The sequence below is a fragment of the Haliotis cracherodii genome, unplaced genomic scaffold, assembly GCF_022045235.1.
Source record: "Haliotis cracherodii isolate W230 unplaced genomic scaffold, xgHalCrac1.p SCAF_16, whole genome shotgun sequence".
Classification (NCBI taxonomy): Eukaryota; Metazoa; Mollusca; class Gastropoda; order Lepetellida; family Haliotidae; genus Haliotis; species Haliotis cracherodii.
The window spans coordinates 12,189,174-12,213,276 of record NW_027266271.1 but is presented as its reverse complement, the minus strand read 5'-3'; the positions used below and the strand labels follow the sequence as shown (position 1 = coordinate 12,213,276).

At 39.6% G+C, this 24,103-nt stretch overlaps 1 protein-coding gene across 1 annotated transcript; it reads left to right on the top strand.

Moving 5' to 3' along the window:
* The first annotated feature begins 1,185 nt into the window (after positions 1–1,185).
* LOC139463390 (probable G-protein coupled receptor 139) lies at positions 1,186–23,846 on the top strand. The gene is made up of 2 exons (XM_071244649.1): positions 1,186–2,141; positions 21,481–23,846. Exons 1-2 carry the CDS (start codon positions 2,068–2,070, stop codon positions 22,649–22,651), a joined length of 1,245 nt encoding a protein of 414 aa, XP_071100750.1. The 5' UTR covers positions 1,186–2,067; the 3' UTR covers positions 22,652–23,846.
* The last annotated feature ends 257 nt before the right edge of the window (positions 23,847–24,103 follow it).

Here is a 24,103-nt window from a genome sequence, read left to right as displayed (position 1 = left end):
TACTTTCCTTTGTCCGGCAGTGTAGTTATTTTTCTTGATAACGCATAGAAAACAGATTGGTATTTTGTTATGTTCATGGTAACATCTTATAGTAAGATGTACATGAACTTGTTGGTTTAATTATATTTAAAAACAGTGATCGATGCTCATGATGTCAATCACTGGATTGTCTGGTCCAGACTCGATTATTTACAGACCACCGTCAAATAGCTTGTAAATTGCTGGGTGTGGCGTTAAACAACAAACAAACAAACAATGTGGGACGTTAAAGAAGAAAACTACATTTGAGCATCAGATTTCACGTTGTAACAATTAGAACACACAAACAGTGGCTTTAACACATTATGACCATGATAAGAATATTGTAGCAATGACCAGCTATTCATAACAATAGATGTGTATAAATGTAGACGGTGAGTGAGTGAATGTTGTTTTGTACCACATCTTCAGCATACTCCAGCTGTATTATCGACTACGGCGGCCTGAAAATATCCGATCTGACATAGACAAACAAGTGGTTCATATGATGAGCACTGTCCCAGGCTGGTCGGGATAACATGACACGTAATCATTTCAGTCCCCGAACCTGAACCACCATGTGAATTTGGGTGTCCTCTTAAGCCGATCAAAGTTGTTTGGAAACCAATTCTAACCAGAAATCCCCAAGGGGCGTAAAAAATCAAATAGCACCACAAGCACACACATATTTGAAAACTTGATAAGAAATTATCGACTCTGCAATCTTCAAGATATTTGTACGTTCGGTTTCTTTAGAAACTTGTCCAAAATCTAACCTAGTGCATGCTGTTGGTCCTTGTTCGATATGTTTACATAATGATATTAACCCAAGACGCCCAACACATGATTACATACATCAAGGTCTGCCTACCCCACCCGGTCTCTACAGTCATATAACACTCATGGATATTAACTGTTTAATGTTTTCACTCCTCGAAACCCATTGCCCTTTGGACAAGAGGCCATAAACGATTCATTAAAAAGTTTCTTCGTCAACCCTGGCAACGCCAGTAATACAAATCAGCACATTGGCCACATTGGCAACCGACTCTCCATGTTTACTGAGTTGATCGGCCAACTCAGGTCCATAGTCTTCGTGGTCGTCAAGAGAGAGGTATGCTTCGGAGGTTCCCTCTGTCGCCGTCATTGCCGCCGTCAATATTCGTAGATGCGGTCGCCAGGCTCCGGCAAATGAGGAGCCGTGTTAGCTCTCAGTCGTTCAGAGACCGACGAAAGGCAAGCATCGATTCAGCAAGCGTTTTCCCGGTGCACCTGAAGCTGGAGTGGTGCGTCGGTAGGGCGATACACCTTCACAGATTGGCCATCATTTCCTAGTCGTGTTGTTCGACTGTGTCAAACAACCGATGAATTGTGCTGCAGATTCCGTGGTATTTGGATCTAGCCGGATATACCTTGGTTTCTCATGGAACTTTTACTTTTGAGTCTTTCCTGCTATTAATGGGCTTTGGATTTTTAATTGTGACTGTTAAGCAAATTAGTATTGCTTCGGATATAGGTGTGGGACTAACAGTGTTTGTCCTTGTACCCCCAAGAAGCATACACTTTTGACTTAGCTTTAATTGTATGCCAGTATATTCCTGAGAGGATCAAGGTTTTACTAATTGGTAACGTCTAGACCACTTGGGTTTCCTGGAGGGTCACTCAACACAGTTGTGTCAAAACAGTTGCTACACATCCGCAACATTAAAGAACAGATTGGAAAGAGCGACACTTATACCTGGTCAGGGACCAATCCGACACTTATCTTCTACTTTCCACTGGATAAACACTTCTAAAGGACTTTCAAACTTTAATTAAATGAAGAAACGAAAGTTTAGTCTTTCTATAAACTGGAAAACATAAAGAGTGTTCCATCGTATTTCTGGAAACAACTGTTCTACTCTCTATAATGAAACAGTTCTGTTAAGAAGAGCAGTGCTTGGATACACAATGTACTGGAGATATGTTGTATGGAGGATGTGAGATGACCAGCTCTGCCTTAGTTACAGGTGTCCAAGACGACGTGAGCAACGTCATGGTTCCATCCTTATGTTCTGCCTAGGGGGCTCTAAACCACGAACCGTGGATACCTCCAGGAAAACCCTTCTCTATATCCTAAACAGGTGAGAATTCGCATTTATTTAAAAAAGGTTTATCATGTCAAGAAAACAGAACAAGAGGGGGTTTAAAGTCAAATAGGACAATCTTATGTGTTCGTCATTTGCTGTCATAGTTGGAAGCATATATATTGTATTCGTCATTTGCTGTCATACTAGGAAGCATATATATTGTATTCGTCATTTGCTGTAATACTAGGAAGCATAAACATGTATATTGTAATCGTCATTTGCTGTCATAGTTGGAAGCATATATATTGTATTCGTCATTTGCTGTCATACTAGGAAGCATATATATTGTAATCGTCATTTGCCGTCATAGTAGGAAGCATATATATTGTATTCGTCATTTTTCCTCAGGTTCCATCAGGGTCTTTGTTATGTTAAATTAAGTGAGGTAAGGTGAAATGGCGTTTGACGTCGCGTTCAAGATTACTGCACTCGTAAGGACTGTGTGTGTACGTACGTGAGTGTTGCTGCTTATACTAGTCTGGACCAGTGCCGTTTTCATAGTGCAAGCACACTGAGATACTATGCCGCAGTTTAGCATGGATACCCCATTTAGACACAGAACACTGACTGAAGTAGGTGATTGTCCTTCGAAATGCCTCAACGAGATAATAAAACGTACGATGAAAGCTTTTAGCTTGTATGACGTTGGCTATACAAAGGAAAACGTATGCATGTTATATCATAGATTTCTTGACTATACGTGTATTTATGTTTCCTTTCGACATCAATTGTTATCATGAGATGTCATGTTTAGTATCGCGGAATTCTGATAAAAAAATTCCATAATCACGAGAAATCTTCATTATAAGTCCATTGTAAGATTCCGACAATATCACAAGCTTGACTTTATGAAACATTATCAAATTTTGATCATACCAGGAGATGACTTCATAAAAAGTTAACCATATTTAAAAATACATTCTTCAGGTTGCAATCAGTTGGACAATCAGAATTTATTCAAATGACTGAACTTCTGATGGTTATATTGTCATCCCATAATAACATTTATCCTCAAAATGCATTTTTATACTTGAAATGTGTGGTTCTCAAACAGAATACACTTAAAATTATGATAGTTGAAATGATTTAGCAGACAAATAGTTCATACACGTACTTTAGTAACTTTAGCACGGACTTAAAAAAGAAACATTTTTTTCTGGAGATCGCAATCTGTTAATTCTACTGACACAAAGATCCGGTAAACGGTGTTTATCGGAAGCGATTGAATCTCTATTAGATTGATCCGTTATGATTGGCGTTTCCTGATCAGAGAGATTGATGTTGTCAATCACTGTCTCAAGCGAAGGCACTCAAATAAACGGTACAAGGCTCTCAAATTATATAATCTTTAACACTTGAAATTTTAAAAATACCTCTAGATAATGTAGTGCTGATAATTAATAAGGCGGTGTCGGTGGGGCTGGATACACGGATACTAGCATGGGCGGAACGTAGTGAATACTTTTTGCTTTGTCAGTGTAAGAAGAATTTTTAGTGCTCGTTCATGTAAGAATATATTGAGTTCGCGTCAATGCAAGAAGAGTTTTCTCCATGACTGTTTATGAAGTTAATTACGTAAATTTATGAATACATTTCGTTCACGTCAATGTACGATACATAAACTCTTATTTTATTCAGGTCAATGTAAAAAGTGTATTGAGTTGACATCTATCTAAGAAGTACATATTGTTCGCGTCAGTGTATAGGAGTATAATTACATCATGTCAATATGAGAAGTAAAGCTTTGTTTATTTGCATCAATGTAAATAGGTATTTTTAGTTCATATCAATGTAAGAAGTATATTTAGTTCGGGTCAATGTGAAGGAGTATATTTAGTCAATGTAACTGCGTATATACAGTTCGCGTCAGGGAAGATATAAATATAGTTCACGTTAATGTAAGAAGTACATTTAGTTCACGTCATGTAAGCAGTATACTACCGAGAAAGGTAAGGGAACTAATGATTAAATGTAGCTATCGAGGAGGCGTTGATTTACATTACCGTGGCGTTTCATCTGAACGCAGTGTCTAATCAACACGACATTTCAAATCATGCATGAACAGCAGGTGATGCAAGTGCACACACTAGCTAAAGTGTGTGTACCTATAGAGGAACTCATAATCACTAATGCAATTGAGCTAAGCACACGTTTTAAACGCCCCGAGACAGTATCCCAAGTTCCCCGAATTTTTCACAAATCAAAAAGTGTAATTTCTGGACTGTCGGACAAGTACCGGCTGAGGTTGTAATGAGACCTTGCCGTAGTAGTCCTATATAAACGACACCTAGACAATATTGACTCATTGCATCATTTGCACTACGCAATAGAGTCATATATGCTCCTGTGATCAAAAGAGAATTCCGTACAAAAAAAGGAACAACATCCCCGTTAAAAACCGGCTCTATCCAGCCCGCCCGAAATACGTGAAGGGCGCGACCCTCACAGCTCAATTTGGCAGCAAAGATTGGGGTTACACCATGTTTACAGAAGAATCAATGTTTTGCCTCCGATTCACAGATGGCAGAAAACGTTGTTGGCGTCGTAGTGGCGAGCGATAAGCTAGGGCAACAATTCATGACCATGTTCGTTGTGGGGGCCATGGTGTCATGGTGTGTAGCGGTATCACACTTGACAGGAAATCTGATTTAGTTATTGTGAATGGCTATTTGGCCAGCGATTTGTTAACGAAATTTTGCATCCTGTCGTTGTTCAATTCGCTTGAATTATTGGCAGAAATTTTGAAAATGCCAGACCACAGCGTGCGTGCCCAGGTCGTCACCGAGTATCCCCGACGAAAAGGATATACGGACATTGGACTGGCCCGCTAAGTCCCCGGACAAATAGAGCATCTGTGATATGTTCTCGGGCGAAGAGTATACGCTAGAGGGCCAGCACTCACCATTGTAGCCCAGCTTGGGATAGCTCTTCAGGCTGAATGGCGGACAATACTTCGGGCAGCCACACGCAAGTTAATCAACAATATGCCGTAAGGTTTCGTGCATGTATCGCCCAACATTGTAGACACACCAAATATGGATCTCCAACCCCCGAAATTCATTTTACAAACTTTCATCGTCATTGTACCTACAGTATCATTTCATCAGTTCCTCTATTTTTTGTCGGTGATATATATTTAGTTTGCGTCAATTTTAATTCGAGTCAATGCAAAAGACTATATTTTGTTCACATCATTGTAAGAAGTAATTTTCGTGCGCCTCAAATTGAAAGAGTATATTTAGTTCACGTCAATGTAAGAAGTATGTTTAGACCACCAGGACAAATGCAGCAGGCTGAAATACATTGATTTCTTATAAAGGTTTCACAACATGGTATTAGTACTATAATTACTTTCCACGCAGATAGGATTGTCATTACGGAAAACTCACTGATGTTCATGATTCCGGTCAGGTGTTCCTCTAAATAGAAACGCTCTACTTTCGCAGCAGTTACGCCTCGTAGGAGATAATTCATCATTCGAACTCGAAGTCAAATGGCATTGCCATGGAAATGCAACATACACAGAGTACACGCCTACACCGTGTTGATAGAGGACTACGTCCTGATGACATTGTAAATACATGGGTGAATCATGTCAACGTCCCACCATGAACCTGAAAGGAATGACAATAATTTTTCAATACTTACAGGAAGGGTTTGGTTTAAAGACACTGTATAACTATACAGACCACGCAAGTATGAAAAAAAGATATTTGTAAATGGTAACAGTTCAGTTCACATAACAAGACCAAGTATCTCGATAAAAGTTTCAAAATTCTTTCAATAACCATTAGAAGTATTCGCTTAATGCAGAGTCCATTGTACGATTCCGATTATATCATATGCTTGTGTTTATCAATCTCTGTGTTCGGGTCATTACTCTAGGTGTTGGCAAAAACGTGAACGTATCCTTCCCCACCGATGGCACAAACACCTGAAAGGCCAAGAGTTCACTCGAACAAAGAAGGGAACATTTGTACAAGCAAAAATATGGAATTACATCGGACATCATTTTGGTCACTGATGCATCAAATTTGGAAATGTGTCCGCATATCTACGATAAAACTTGAACGCTTTACCAATGCCTGACCAAACTACTTTTCTGCAAGAGTCGTATGGCGCTTTTTTCAATATGCGTAGACACACGACCGACTACCGACTAGAAAAGGGGAACTGGTTATTTTGAGTGTAGCTATCGCTGAGGTGTTCTTTTTACAATTATACCGGGGCGTTGCATCTAATCACAATAAATTTCAGATCATGCATGAACAGCAGGTGATGCAAGTGCTCACGGAAGCCGAAGAATATGAGGTGAACTTACAATCACTAATACAAATGAGCTGAGCACACGCTTAAAAAATGACTTCCATGACTTCGAACTGGGAGTACGACAGAGAGGGGACGTAAATACGCCAGGTCGCCCGAATGTTTCGCAAATCAAAAAATGTAACTTCACGACTGTGGGACCGTCAAAGTACCGTCAAACGGGTGGGCTTCCAATGACACCTGGACGTGACAGACTTTACACAACGACATCATCGTCTCATTAAATTAATTGCACTGCGTAAATTATTCTGTGATCATTTCTGTGATCAATAGAGAATTCCGTACAATAACAGGAAGGCGGATTTCAACATCTAGCGTTAAAAAACGGCTTTTCGTCTGAAATCAAGGCGTCATGTAAAGGGCTTGACCCTAACAGCGTACTATAGGCGGCAAAGATTGGGATGGAGAAGGCAATACCAGGGACGGGCTGTGTGCCGATGGCCTCTTTCAACGAATCTAGGTTTTGCCTCCGGATCTATGCATCCCACCCGAAATCACGTGAAGGCGCGACCCTCACAACTCACCATAGGCGGCAAAGATTGGGGTTACACTATGTTTACAGAAGAATCAATGTTTTGCCTCCGATTCACAGATGGCAGAAAACGATGTTGGCGACGTTGCGGCGACCGGTATGCCTGGGCAACAATTCGTGACCATGATCGTTATTGGGGGCGGTAGTGTCATGGTGTAGGGCGGTATCACACATGACAGGCGAAATGATTTAGTTATATTGTGAATGGGCATTTGTCTGGCCAGCGACATGTTGACGAAGCTTTGCGTTCTCTCGTTAAATTCGCTAGAATTATTGGCAGAAAGTTTGAACTGAAACATGACAAAGCCAGACCACTTTTCCCAGGTCGTCAGCGAGTATACCCGACGAGAAGGCATACGGACATTGGACTGGCCTGCTACGTCCCCTGACATGTGCCCAATAGAGCATCTGTAGGACGTTCTCGGGAAGAGACCCAGCACCCGCCAACGTGGCCACGCTTGGCGTAGCTCTTCAGGCAACCCTGTCATCAAATTGCCCTGCACGTATCCTCCAACATGGGTGACACACCAGATATTGATCTCCACGTGCGAAATTAATATTACAGACATTTATAGTCATAAAGCCTTCACTATCATTTCACCACTTCCCTTAGTTTGAGCTGTATATAGAATGTTCTGTTGCACCTCGGAGGTTGTGAAATGTTGACACCAAAGGCTGGAGCTGCAGGAAAATTGCTTCACATAAAGTCAAAGTGGACTATTGGAAAGTTAAATTCGTACAGTCTTGTGCACATTTGTTTTTCCATGCTGAATCCTTATGCATAGATACGAATATGAGACAGATGAGTGGTTTTATTGGTCCCTTAGATCTAGTTCAGGTGGGTAAATCAGGGGGGATGTCTACTTCTTACCCAAATTTCATGAATAAATCTTATCCCTGAGGAAGTCCAGCATAGTGTTTTCTCAGTGCACTTCAGATGAGACTTGCTTTCATTTTTGACAAATTGGCCTTTAAAGACAGGGATGTAACACAACATATGGTCACCACGTTAAGTGACAAGTGCCCAATGGATCAATAATGTTGTTTTCTTTAAGTTTGTCTTGTTGATGTGCCTAAAGTTGAAAAATCAAATGTTTTGACAGAATTGAACTTCGTTCCTTTCTGGGATTGCAAATTATTTTGAGAATCCACATGGTATTAATTCCACTTGTCTCAACTACTTCCTGTGAATACATAGAGAGTCCTGCCTTGGTTGTATTAAGGATTTTGGTTCATCTTTGAGACAGGGATTTGGTGGTACATTTCCTGGACCCTGCAACATAACTGTCATTGTACGGATTTTAATGGAGCCTCGTATTTGCAAACAAGTGAGTGAGACCAACTGAAAACAAACGATAAATGGACATGTCTTCATGTTTGGTGTCCAGTCAAAAACTTAAAGCACTGACGCGTCTAATGAATGCACAACGCCATTTACAGGTTTATGGACAAACGGCATATGTGTCACTCTAGACAGAGAAACGAATGCATCATTTTGTCAGTGTCATTAGAACGTGCTTTGATACCTAACGCTGTGCAACTGATACGACGCCAATCATTTGATCGCCTTTTGTGAGGTGAGGTGAAATGGGGTTTAACGTCGCGTCCAAGATTATTGCACTTATATAGCGACGTGCATGCACGTGTGTGTGTGTGTGTGTGTGTGGCTGCTTGTACTAGTCCGGACTGAAGCCGATTTATAGTGCTAGCGCACTGAGATACCATGCTGCAGTTTAACATAAATACCCCACTCAGACACAGTATACTGACTCCGAGCCGACAAATCCTTAATTTAGCCCCTTAATGCCGAGCACCAGACAGGATAACAACAAGTACCATCTTTTAACGTCTTTTGGTATGATGCGGCCGGGGCTCTCCGTGTGGATGCTCTACCTCGACCTTATGTAAATGTAGACATGATTACTCATAATGTCTCGTTATATGACAGCTGATTATTATAATGAAGGAAGAATATCATTCATGTTTTTCCGTTCCATCGAGCCGCATCATATTGCAACGTCTGGAAAAGTCATTTTAATTGATTAACTTAAAATAAATATACACATGTTCATGAAACTAGAGAAAGTTTTGTTCACATTTCTGCAGAGAAATTATGTATCATACTAGTCTATACAGTTACCATATTTAGAGTTTGCAGACTTATTGAAATAAATCAGAAATGTTTTTGAAAGATAGTAATATATCCATCACCTGAGCAACAAATTGAGGAGTATTCGCGAGTTTATATTCTTATTATGCAAACGTAACGGAACTCTTTTTTCAGATTGTTTACTTTACGGTGATTGCCTCAGAGCACGGCTATGTCGTTTTTTTGCTTAGTTTGACGTTTTGACTAAATTATGTTGTTTCTGTCAGCCGCGTAATTCCATTCCCAATTAACCGTGGCAACAACTTGCTAAATAGGTTTTACCCTGCCACACATCGACTGATTTCGACGACTTTAGATTTCCAAAATGACACATGTAACCACCATAATCAAATTCCTTCAGAAATGTTACAACATCCTATCAACATCGAAGACCCTGTGAAAGTGGAAAGATGTACTGGAGGCTAAGTATTTTAGTGTCGTTAAGGTATGTGGGAGCACACTAAGTCGACTTAATGCCAATAAATGTGCCAATAAAAGAAATAGACTGACGTTCAGGACACGTGTCAAAGGTTAAGGCCTATTTTTCTGAAGGTATCACGCAGAAAAAACGAATAGATGGTATTTCTTTGCCTTGTGTCTAATGGATGGTTCCACCAGAAGCATTTCCTTTAGTTTTTTTCACTTCCTGCTTCTGGTTACGTATTTTAGCTCTGCAACTTCAACTTTACGACAGTGAAATAAGACCGACCGAGTTAACTTCCAGATGTGCCTTCCCACCGGGACCAAAGAGTTATTCGATTGATGGAATTCAAAAGGTATACAAACCACGGGGGAAATTTCTGTCAATAAGGTTTTGCAGAGAATATCGCTCAGAGGAGGTAATGGTCATTTATACAAATGGATATTTCTTTCTGTGTCCTGGTTTAATTGCCCCGTTTATTCGTCAGGTTTACACCACATACCTCGTTACACACAAAGAACAACCCCAGGTTGGTTCGTGGCATTTGTCGTTGTGCAAATCCCACAGCACCATTGTCAACGGCAGATCAATTACCAAGATCACCTCCGTGGTCCCGGAGTGTCGGAGAGCGGAAGGTCAGGGGTTCGATCCTCGACCGCATTATACCAAAAGACGTTAAAAATGGTACTTGTTGTTACCCTGCCTGGTGCATGACATTGGGGGGCTAAAACAAGAACTGGTCGGCTTGGAGTCAGTATACTGTGTCTGAGTGGAGTATTCATGTTAAACTGCGGCATGGAATCTCTGTGGGCTAGCAGTATAAACTTGGCATTAGTTCGTACTAGTACAAGCATCCACACACACACACACACACACACACACACACACACACACACACACACACACACACACACACATACGTGCATTATAGTGCAATAATCTTGAACGCGGCGTTAAGCTTCATTTCACTTCACCTCATCTCACCTCACCTCACCTCACCTCACCTCACCTCACCTCACCTCACCTCACCTCACCTCACCTCACCTGAACAAAGGAACATGCCTTCTTTACTTCGTTTCAGTGTCTTTCAACATAATTTATGTTATTCAAATTTGCCTAATGTGTCAACATGTCGACGTTCATTCTATAGCTCTACAAGTCATCGTTTCAGGTTTTCGTACATTTTCAATTTAATTGTTGTAATCATAGTTTCAAATGCTTTAAAATGGTAAAATGAAAAGCTACCTGGTAGCTGAGGTGTTTACGCACACGAACACGAACACGTACACACACACACACACACACACACACACACACACACACACACACACACACACGCACACACGCACACACGCAGTCACTCGCATACACACACAAGTAGTTTGAAAGTCATTGTCGTGCAAATTAGGTTTTCCATATTGCTATCTAAAATATAAAACGATTGTTTTGTTTGTGATTCTGTGAATCTTCGCAAATTTCTTGGGAATACGGTATCAGTAAACAAAGTCGATTGCATAATCAAACAGAAAAGAATAAGTACAATCTGCATGACAATAAATAAAGGTACATTGAAAAAGAACTTTGATCATGTTCAGAGCATAAACAATTTACTGAATAGCTATGGGAGTTTCAACTTCAAAGAGGCTAACGTATTGTAGAAAAGAAAAACGTTAATGTGAAAGACTTTTTAAAAAAGACTTGTTCATAACATTTACATTAAAATTTTATATACAGTGGGTGAATTGTGTTAGCCCCTCTTTGAACAATATAACAGTTATATCACGGCGTGTCAACTAGAACTGCAAGGATAGCCCGAAATGACGCAGGTTTTGACATTTGATCAACCCCCCCAGTTTAATACAAATGTTATACAGCCCCAACTATTAACAAGTAAATGTATGTTCGTGCTTACGACAAGTCATGCCAGCAGTACCAATGAATGAGTTAACTCAGCTTAGAAACATTATTTCAATTACTTCATGGTGTGTCATTTTTTTTAGGAAGGAAATCCCAAAGAGTTTTGGGTCTTAACGCTTTTCCACTTAGGTGAAACCTAGTATAGGCTATAGGCTATATGGCTATAGTGCTGAACCAAGTTTCATAATCCGGGCGATTCTACTATTCGAACCAACGATCATGAATCCTTTCACTCTCCACAATGAATTCCAGTGCATTAAATGACTGGGCAACCCGAGCCCTTTTTTTATCCGACATAATCTTTATAATAGATTTTTGTTTTCGCAAGTATATATCTTTCACTCCATTGTGAGCATTAATGACAACGTGCTTAAAGAGTAAACTCACTGAACAAATAAAGCACGTTAATATACTGATAGACTCTTCTGAATACCAACTTGGCAAACAAGACATCACTTTAAATTTACGAGTCGATGTAACTGCTCCCTAATTTACCCGTTTCCTTGCTAGTAACAAACCCAACAATTATTCTTCTTAAGTATAGGTCGATGAAATGTTTCAAAGATCCATACAAAGGGCATACCGCGTCACCCTTTATATTGACCACGTACAACACCTGCCAGTGGCTAAATTCAATAGGCCTTCCCAGGTGAGCTATAAAAGCATGTATAACAATGTCCTTAAAGGAGATCAAAACAGGTTTTAAATATTTGCCTTTCTGCAGTTCAACATCCGCGCTTTCCCATTCGTGTGGACGTTTGTTTACTAGGAAGGAAACAAAGCATGTTTCATCAATATGTGTAACTGAAAAAATGGCAGTGTTTACAGTTGAATCGTTATGTATGGGTGAAGTGGTTGGTGTTAAGGTTGAATCAATGAAAGCACACTGGAAAGAGACATGCACGAATATGCAATATCTGGACAATAGATGTCATGTTCGTTAAGGAGACATGGGTGGTTTGGTTGCCTGAAGCTCCTCAGAGTGTAGAGTGCACCCATTAGATGTGCAAGGAACCGCACGAATCCCCGATTCGCCCCGACCAAGGGTAAGCATGTCCTACCTACCCACCTGCCCTACCTAAGCACATTATTTATTTGTTTGTTCTTTAACGCCGCACTCAACAATATTCCCACGACGGTCTGTCGGAACGGTAGCATATTAAGCAATGTCCTCCAAAACAAAAATATTTTCCTCAGTATGATATTCATGGGATTCAACAAGCTGGTGTATGTGAACGACCAAATATTCATCTCACATTAAGGTGCAACGCCGTGATATAACTATCTTATTAATAGGTTAATAACTACTTCAGAAAAGTTGCCAAACTTCATATTAAAACTCCTGGAGTTAAATATCTAGTTCATGTCAAATGCACCATGACCCGAATGTACTTTCAATACGCTGTCTTCTAAGCTAACCAGGGTGTTATATTATTCGGGTTCTGTGTTGCACATGGTGTTGGCAGGAACGCAAAACCGACTCTGGTAAGAAAAAGGTGGAGCTTGGATCAAAGAATGAACTATGTGGGCATCCATCAGGTGATGAGGTTCATGCAGCTGTCTTGACACCGAGCTTTGGCCAAAAAATGCCTGTACTAGATGTATGTATTACTATATTTCGCTTGGTTGTTACAAGGCTTGTGAGGGAGTCTATAGCTAGGTGGTCCAGTGGTCTGGGGCGCCCCCATTCCTTTTTACAGAATTGCGTCTCTTAGAAACCTATGATCGTGGGTTATAATCTCGTTGTCCTGAATATGTTTCTTGCAAATTGGTTGTCAGCACCATACCCGTGCTCGTGGGTTTCACCAAAGTGGCATATGTCTAAGAAGTCACTTCGGGCGGTCCTCCAACATGAAACTGACACGCCTCGGTATAACTGGTCTACTGTTCAAAGATAAGATAAACTAAACACGGTCAATGACACTACAAGGCGTGTGGTGGTAGCCTTAATTTAAGTGTTTGATCATCAAATTCTAACATAGAAACACTTCGACTTAAAATCATTGCTATTAATGTTCCAGACCCCAAGCTCAATGACACTTACAAGGCTTGTGGTGGTAGACTTAATTTTAGTGTTTGATCATCATATTCTAACATAGGAACACTTCGACTTAGAACCATTGCTTTCAGTAATCCAGATCCCATTCTACTTCGGAAGCACAGTGTAGTTACCAACTATTTCTTTAAATTTGGGTTTCTTCACAAACTCAAAATTGCTAACACGATGAACTGAATGCACGCAGTTGAGAATAAAATACCCTGAGGTCAATATTTGCCATCTCGGTGTTGCGGTCAATTGATTTTAGGGTACTTCAACACTGGTTTGATATCTTTTATTGACTGAAAATATTCGATTTTTCTTCAAGGTAAAACGTGAGACAATTAAGCGAGTGACGTTTCATACGCTGAGGTTTGATGAGATTCTTGTAATGGTGTGTCCACCATCGCATATCATTGATTAGACACTGTATTACCAGATGTCTATGCCACAAAACGGTCTGATTCCAATCCTTGTTTCAGAATCATAATTGCAACACTGTGCATAACCAACACAGTTGATTAAGCCTTGTATACATACTGGTGAGCCAGGATAAATTGAGTTGTGACCTGACAACTAACCCCGTATGGCTATGTGTATGAGGTCCGCCCACTGGCGCGTGCCATGTAAAGAAAGGGTAGCGGGTGGTCCGCGACAATAAGTAGGATGGATATGTGCGTGTACTGTCTGGGCTTACAACTGGTTCTTGTGGCGTGTTCATTAGCACATAATAGGATCTGCTGAAGTGAGGTGCCTGTGAAAACGGTGACAGAAGATGATGCGCTTTAGCGTACATACAGCCAGACCAGTGGTAATGCTACATTCATTCTCCGTGTAATTTATGCCTTTACATGACAATTCTCTATCCTGAGAATGTATAATTTGGCCATGCTTACCCAGCTTTGACGTGTATATTTGTTTATAATTATCTTCTGTCAAACGACTTTTAGAGAATTCACACCGTCACACCGACCTCTTAATAGTCTCATGAGTAACACATGTGTTCATGGGAGCGATGTTAATTTCATCGTCATGACTTGCACGTTCACAACATGCGTACACCCCCTCTACCTGTAACCAACCAAATATGTTTGCCCAAATTCTGTGCACCGCCTACTTGTCTCAAAAGCGTTCTGCGAGTTGGTTCAACTTATCCTGGATAACCAGGACGCTTTGGTCCTATTATGTGCCAATGATAAATGATGAGTAAAGGTGTTTGCAAAAATCCGATGAAGACCAGAATTCTAATTCAACAGTTTCTAAACACTTGTTTGGATTGCAGCAAAGCTGTTTTGTTTCATCTTTCTTTTAAAGTTTATTTTCAGTGACGGTTTGCACATACCAGACTATCTTTTGGAAAATCAGTTGCATATTTATGGTATCTGTTTTTCAGACGTTTCCATAAGAATGACTTGTTTTCCTTTTACAATGCAAATATCTTTTTAAAAGTATTTTTCCAAAAATTAATTTCATTTATTCGGACTCTTCAATCAACACAAAAAGGTAAGGAATCATATATCACACAATCACAGAAAACGTCAACGACAGTAATAACAAGTCTCGATTACCCGACCAAACCGATTCAATTGGGCGTAAAAGGCAAAATAGCAGTGAAAATAATATGAATGGATCACTGAAAATCAGTGATGACACCAGTGTTCACGGAAAGGGTAATCATGTCCTACCTACCCACCTGCCCTACCCAACGCCGCACTCAACAGTATTCCCGCTATATAACGGCGGTCTGTAAATAATCGAGTCTGGACCAGACATTCCAGTGATTGATATTATGAGCATCGATCTACGCAACTGGGATACGATGAGATGCATCAACCAAGTCATCGAGTCTGACCACCCCATCCCGTTAGTTGCCTCTCACCAGCATGGGTTGCTGAACACCAATTCTAACCCGGATCTTTACGGAGCTTTTGGGTAAAAGATCACATATTTCAAGAATCGAATTTATTTCTTAAATGAAAGACGGTGTCAAGTATGCCAGCAACAAACTTGTGAAGTAATACATTTCAGCTCCTCATATCCGGCACGATAACGGCGAAAGAGTCCCCTGTGACAAGCTATAACACCGTGTGACTCTTTAATGATCTTTACTTGGCAGGAACTTTGTGAACTACAGTATGTTTAACCAGATGTGCAATGGAATACTGGGGTCGTTCTTTGATCTTAGGTCTCAATTGAAAACCCAATGGTGCTTAAGGGTTTCGAGTTTCACGATGGCTACGGGGAAACACGACAATATGTAATCTCAAACATATGTACATTACTCTACTCCAATTGGATTAGTTGCCCCATGGCGAATACTACGAGGTGAGGTGAGGTGAAATTGGGTTTAACGTCGCGTCCAAGATTATTGCACTTATATAGCGACGTGCATGCACGTGTATATGTGTGTGTGTGGCTGCTTGTACTAGTCCGGACTGATGCCGATTTATAGTGCTAGCTCACTGAGATACCATGCCGCAGTTTAACACGAATACCCCACTCAGACACAGTATACTGACTCCGAGCCGACCAGTCCTTGTTTTAGCCCCTTAATGCCGAGCGCCAGACAGGGTAACAACAAGTACAATCTTTTAACGTCTTTTTGTATGACGCGGCCCGGGATCGAACCCTGGACCTTCCGCTCTCCGGGCGGACGCTCTACCACAAGACCACGGAGGCGGTCTGCGAATACTACGAAAGAGGAGAGTGTCAAGGTCATACAGTCGATCTATACGTTTCAATTCCTTTCTTTACAAAGCTACAATGACGAATGTATACTCTTTTCTTATTTCTTAACCGGAGGTCTATTTTCGATTTTCTTATTCAAATTATACTGATCCCTGGAATGAAACACTATATTACATTATTACAGGAACAGATCAAATTATTTTGTTACACATTTTAAAAGGTGAAATTCTACAAATTTCGTCGTAGAGGCCATAGGCTGTATCACAACGGTCACTACATTTGTGTCCACTTGTGTCGCCTTGTTTGGACAAGCCGAATGTCGATTCGTTCCCTTCTTGTTGCTGTTTTACCAACTTAAAGCGAACATGCCAGCGAAACGTTTCAGTCAACTTGCTGTACCATATCCGCCTCGGTTTTGTGCGTTTACATGGATATTTTAAAAATACAGCTGTCATTTACATTCGCTTGTTATTCAGTATGGCAAAATAATTGTGAATGTCACTTTGGTAATCCAGTATATTTTAGAGACAAACTGCAAGTTCATTCTTCACTAAACGTGTAAATCTAATAAATTTCATATTACAGGCATCTGTGCATTCAGTTAAATACAGTGCAGTGAATAAGTACTCACAGAAATAGCCCTCAGATATATTTGTCTCAATGAATGATTTGAGAACACGCCAAATGAATGTCTTTACATAATTTGTAATATCCAAAAGTTACCAAACATGAGCACAATTTACCTGTCAATTTTGTACTTCTTCGACTATATGGAACTTTTGATATGTAGATGTGTGCATTGCTCGCTGAATCCCACATTTTAGATGGAACCTTCAGGAAAAATAATATCATAGCGATTCCCTCACTGTGAAACTGTGGTCCTTAAATTGGTCCTTATACAATGATCCTTATATACATATACACTGATCCTTATATACTTACATACTGTTCCTTATATACATATACACTGATCCTTATATACTTATATACTGTTCCTTATATACATATACACTGATCCTTACATACATATACACTGTTTCCTATATACTTAAAAACTGATCCTTATATATATACACTGATCCTTCTATACTGATACAATGATCCTTATAAACATATACACTAATCCTTATATACATATACACTGATCTTTATATATATATATATATATATATATATATATATATATATATATATATATATATATATATATATATATATACTGATCCATATATAATTATACACTGATTCTTATATACTTATACACTCATCCTTATATACCAATCCTTGTATACTTACACATTGATGCTTATTTCCATATACACCGATCCTTATTTCCATGTACGCCTATCATACTTTATATTGACTCCCTGCTCTAGTTATATTACATAACATATATCAAACTGTTTGATTATTTAAAAAATTAGCTATTTCTCCTCGCGGCGAGAGTGTCAAAATACCACCAATTGGTGATGAACCGCTTGGGACCTATTCTATCCCAACGGCACTATCTTATTATGTACAGATATATCTGGCTTGGAACATCGCTGTTGTACTATAACAAATGTTTTAGTCATCTTGTTATTTTCTCTGTTACGAAATCGAAACTTAACATACGTACCGCTATTTGAAAGTAGGACGAAATAATGAAAACGAACTATTGGCAGCTACCTCAATAACTCAAGGGGCAATCCCTGGAGGTATACATCGATCAACACAGTACAATCCCTATAATCGAAAATCGTATGTCTCCGATGAGCTGTCCTGAGATCAATAGGTGAAGGACAGTGCAAGTGTTCACCAACAATGCTCGCATTTACGACAACATTATTCTACTTGTCTGCAGATATTGCGCAAATGTATTGTCCATAAAGGAAATGACACTGGGAACAACAACACTTAAAAGTAGACGAAATTGAACAAATCATCAATATCATCATTAAATCATCAATGATGAATGACAGGTGCCTCCACAGGAAGTGTCCAATCGACATCGATCCATTACGGGGAACAGATGGAATTTTTACGACAAACAGTTGGGACTTTGGTGATTCATTCCAGCCTGGCTCTCTAAGTTGGAAGCTATTGTTACCCCAGTAGCTCCCGTACGTTCACCAGGACTCATGGGCCATGTTGTAGATGACGTTCGGCGTATTGCTTGCTGAGAGCTCTACCACGTGCCGCCATCAACCATACTGAACGTAACACGATGTTTGTGTTTCTTATTTAATTTGTTTTCCTAAACAGAACAAAACAGATAGGGATCATGAAGATTTTGGGTATATTTTAAGGAGCTCAGTCTACTAAAAATATCCCCCAAATATTCATGATCTGTATCTTTTTTGCTTATTATATTTACGTTTATTTGTACTAAAAATCAAGACTATATTTTAAAGAGAAAAGTCTAATGCTGATACAACTGAGGTTTCATTGTTGTACATGACGCTATAGCCGTCTCGAATTTCAATGAGGACGATTGACTAAATCTGGTAAACACGTTAATTCACTCGCTAAATGAACTTGAGCATCTAGGTTGGGTTTTTTTTAAAGTATTGATATTTTTTTAAGACTTTCATTACTTCAAACCAAATGTGGAAAAAAATATTTAGTCAGTTGTACAATTATATAAAGAGAGTGAGATACAATATCCTCAATGTGTGCTACACTGTCAAAAATCAATATTCTATCTCTCTGTACTTCTGTGCAATTACCATCAACGATTCAGAATAGATTCCTCTCATTAAAATCTGAATGTTGATTCTACAAAGTTAATGTTTACATGTTCTTACATAATGGTACCAAAATCCATTAATTTTCCAATATTCCTATTCACGCTGTTTTAACATTCACAAGCGCACTCTACTAGTCATTTGGCAATATTGTATTTCTCCAAAGATCACACATAATGCAAAAAACATGTAATCCAGGAATCGATGTTTTGCATTGACTTCTTTAAGACTAGGAAGAAGCTTGAAGTATTGGAGTGGATACTGGGAGTGCCAGAGCTTCTTGATGACAAAGACTTTGTTTCACTCAGCAAATAGAGCAAACCTGTGTATTGGTACTCTTGAACTGACGGTTACAAATTTAAATGTCTGTGTGTGACACGATACAATGCCCCCAAACTAACCTTTGAATGATTAAAAGCATTTTGGTGTCAGTAATACCTGACTGATGATGGCCAAAGCTTGCAGTAGGTGTTTATATTACCGCGGACGTGTTCTGATGAAATGGAACATAAAGTATATCATGCCGGTCGATATATGCCAAAGGCCTACTCACCTCCATACAATCTGTTTGGATAAATAAAACAAAACATGTGCTCCTCATGCTGAGGGAATTCGAATTCATTCACCCTTTCCGGCACTTATTAACCCCTGCTTGAAGTAGCCGTCCTGCGATATTTGATTGGCAACTTTGATATACGACAACAGGCAATCAATGTCACATACCAGTGCTATTGTGCTTTTATGAATCGGTTTGTGGGAATGGTGGTGATATGTGTCTTTGATGTATTTGTGATCATAAATACACGATGCTCTTTAGCAATATAGTATTTCCTAAGCATTGCAAGATACTTCCTTTTCTCGTGATTTACTGTTTCAGCTTTCTCGTTTCACTTTTAACACATCTATGACGTCACTCTATTGTTTAGAGGATCCATTATTTTAACGAATGGACTATTTTGTAGACAGTGTTTTAAGAATTGACTTGCATATTGTTTGCGTTTAAGGAAGTGAAATCCGGTGTGCATACTGTGCAAATCAGCGTAAATAAATGTGTCAAAAACTGCTTATTTAAATGATTAACTAGAAAATGCAGACAACAATACAAAATAATCGCATTAATGCAACATAAGCCCTGATCATTCTTTTAGCCAAGCAGTTGCAATTCCCTGTTTTGACTTGTATGTTCCTGGTTGTTGTTTTTCAGATGAGCAATTGACTTGTCTTTGCATGTGTTTGTTACGGGTGCCACTGGTGGTAGAGGATACGCTTACCTTTGGTCGAACACCTGGTATCATCACTATTTGATATCATGCTCATGATATAACTGATTGATTGGCATTGCAGATGTTGTTGAGTAAGTTGGAAAACGTATGACTTTATGGATAACATCCAATAAATATGCAGCAAACCAGAAGTTGTTTTCCATAAAGTTGTACGTTTTCTTGCTTATGATATAGTCGGAATTGTACAATCGAGGGTTTCTTTTAATGCATATGGAAAGGATTTTGTCGCTTTTATTTAGGTCACATAGGCCTGAGGTTAAAATAGAAATAAATAGTGACTAAATATCATTATGAAATGGTCAGGGGAAGTACTTTTTTTTGTTTCAGAAAACGTGTTTTTTTTTCAAGAAATGTCAATTGGTTACTTCCCATCCATATTAACCTACTAAATTATAGACATTTCTGAAATTAGTTGAGAGAATGGTTTGGACTATTTTTTGTGGCCTTTTTCACCGTTATTAACATTTTGGATGAGACAGCTATAAAACAAAATAATTTAAGAACACTGTTATTACCACAGCAAAGGCGATCTTCAAGGTATGTTTTGACGTCATGTACATGATGATGTTCTTATTATGGGATATTTATTTTAGAATGACGGCAATAAAAAGCACGATTTGTTCAGGTGACTTGAGTTGCCTTTGCAAGTGTTTGTTACGGGTGACCGATGGGGCATGATACGCACACCTTTTTACGAACACCTGGTATCATCTATATTTGATAGTAATTCACAAAAGCATACTTATGGTATATGGACTCTCACTTTACCCGAGATTTCATATGATTATTAAAAGGGTTCTATGTTTTTTATTTATTGGAAAAGCATTTGACTGTTGCAATGAACACTCAAACGTTACATGGTCCGGTTGGCAAGCCAAATGATAAATGATTTTGCCTTTAATACTTGATATATAGGTTCTGCGCACCCTATGACTAAAGTGTATACCCAACTTGTGTCCTGACGTTGACGTTCAATTGCTGAAATACTGTAAATCTTTAAATTAATTTCGAAAAATGCGAGTACAGTAAACTACGTTTATAACGACCTGATGGTTATAGCGAACTGTGTTATGGTCCCGGTCAATTGCTGTATATATGCTTATAATGAACTACGGTTATGACGAACTAACATTTGTGGTCCCTTTGAGTTCGTTATAACCGTAGTTTACTGCATATGTCTGAAAACGCTTTCGTTCACTCACTTAAGCCAGGGGAGGAGATGTTAATACAGGTTTATCATTTGTATGTTCCAGAAGCCGGAGTGATCTGACCCTTGACCTGATGACGGTTTCACGTGAGGGTTCGGAGGTGTTCGGCGCTGAGATGCAGGAGCTAGTCAACCAAAGCGTCGTATACAGCGGTATACGGGAAAGCGATGGCTATGAGGACTTCTACGTGCAAGCTCGCTTTGTAACAGGGCTAATATGCTACCCCATCGTGTGTGTGTTTGGATTGGTTGGAAATGTCCTCAGCATTATCGTCATGTGTCAGAAACAGATGACGTCATCTACAAATGTGTACCTTCTCGCCTTAGCTATCTCTGATTGCATCAAACTCATCAGTGACTTTCTCTACTTCATGGTGATTTTGTTACTAGAAATCGACTTTCCTAGGGGGAATATGGCGTTTGGGTTTTTATATCCCTACGCGCACTATATTTTTAACTCTTCTCTGTGTATATCCGCGTGGCTGACAGTGTCTGTGGCAGTGGAGCGATACATTTACGTCTGTCACCCGACGAAAGTGAAGCACTACTGTGGTATATCACGTGCCAGGACTATTTCCACGTCTGTGTTCCTCATCATGAGCATACTGGCTATTCCTTACGCCATGCGTTACAGGACAGTGGAGCAATTCAACAATACCACATCCCATCATTACTACGATCTGCAGGTATCCGACCTGTGGATGAACGAGACATTTTCAACGACATATACCTGGCTTCAGAATTTTCTGCGTTCGATCATCCCGTTGTGTATCCTAATTGTCCTTAACACCTGCATCATCTACGGAATGAGGCGATGTAGGATCGGCCGATCAAAGTCGAGCAGACGACATCGCATCACCGTCATGTTGATCGTCGTAATCATCGTGTTTCTTGTCTGCATCACCCCAGATGCGATCATGTCGACATTCTTCGGCATCGGATATTATGAGGAGAAGTTCCTGCAGCGAGGCGTGCGAGAGATCACAGACTTGCTACTACTTGTCAATTCGGCTTGTAATTTTGTAATCTATTGCATATTTAACACAATATTCTGGAGAAACTTTGTGTATTTATTCTGTAGACCTTGTTGTGGTCCAACAGTTCAAATGGAAGAATCACAAATACGACGATTGTCACTGGTGGGTAGACCACGCCCATCCTTGCACGTACGCATAGGTAGCCGGAAGTTCAAAGATGGCCTTCTATCGGAAGTCTGACATCTGTAAAAACGTTTTCAGTTGATCATTCTTCCAGATGTATAATATCTTGTCTAATGAACATGCCACATAAAGCGAACAAACTAGATGTTGTCACGATTAGACAACGAATTGTGCTGAGTTGTGATGAATTGCGTTGAACAGGGTCATCCTCAACTTCACGAAAAAGTGACCTAGGGCGAAGTAATGTCATCGCGTGAAGGCTTTAAGAGAGGCCAACCACACATAATCCCAGAGTGGCAATTTAATGAACCAATGTCGTGACTTCGCTATTGCTCAACGATCGTACTTCCTACTTGAGATTTGATATCACATCGTTTGTTCAACAGTGATTCCCTTGATAATTACAATGTTTGTCTTCACATATAAGCGTTGAGCTGAGCAACATACACATAAAAAACTGTCTGTGTTGTGGATTTGTGTCCCTGTTGCACAGAACAAGCTGCTCAACAGACTTACAATGTAAGCAGACCATTCAGTCTATGTTTGTGTGATACAGCAACTGTGATACATCCACGAAAATTTACATTTTTTAACAAATATGTATATAATGTTCCGGGGCTTCTTTGTACGTATAAAGTTGGATGTGATCACCCCACTGCCTATCGACGGTTTATGGCGTCTTCACTTGGGCATTTTATAACCTGCTACATTTTACAACTACCAAACAGTCATTGTTATCAAATGATTATAGTGAATTTCATGTGCACCATGTATTTCAAGGGACCTCGTAATGGATACAACACCATATAAGTCTTTAATGAATCAGTAGGTTATGGTATGGTAGCATGACACTGAACGTACATCCTCTAGTTACCTCCAAAACGAACCAATAGCATTGAAGACCCCTCACAATGCAAAAGCTCATTGGTTGATTTTGGAGGTACAACCTTTATGCTGTAAACAATTGAAAGGAAAGTGCATGGGTAATATTTTGTTCGTGGGAATGAAATTATTTGATAATCGGAAAGGCTTGACGAAAGCTTTTCACTGATGCTCGTAACATTCCTGTTACTAACAGGTCGTACTTTCATCTTTACTTGACATGTTCATTTATCACTAAATCACTCAAACTATTAGAATGAAGTCATATGAATCCATTGGTGATGTCGTGTTGTACATGAGACTACTGCTTAGCATATGGTGTGTTTTTTTCATCTTGAGCTTGCCTTAGTGCTGTACTGCCTGTTCGACTGGGGACAATCAACACTCGTGTCAAGGAAAATGTACCATATGTTCATTTTTGTGTAAATAAACTGATATTGTCAACTTTAAAAGGTAGTAGTAGTTCAAGGTTCAAGGTTCCGTCGGCCTTTCGACGTTTTGAAATCGATTACCCGGTAAGTAGGAACTTTGAAAATGTAAGCTGCGACATCACTTCCTCTTTGTATCAAAACGCGGGAAGATGTAAACAAACAACATATACTGTAGATAGATGACAACCATCAACAT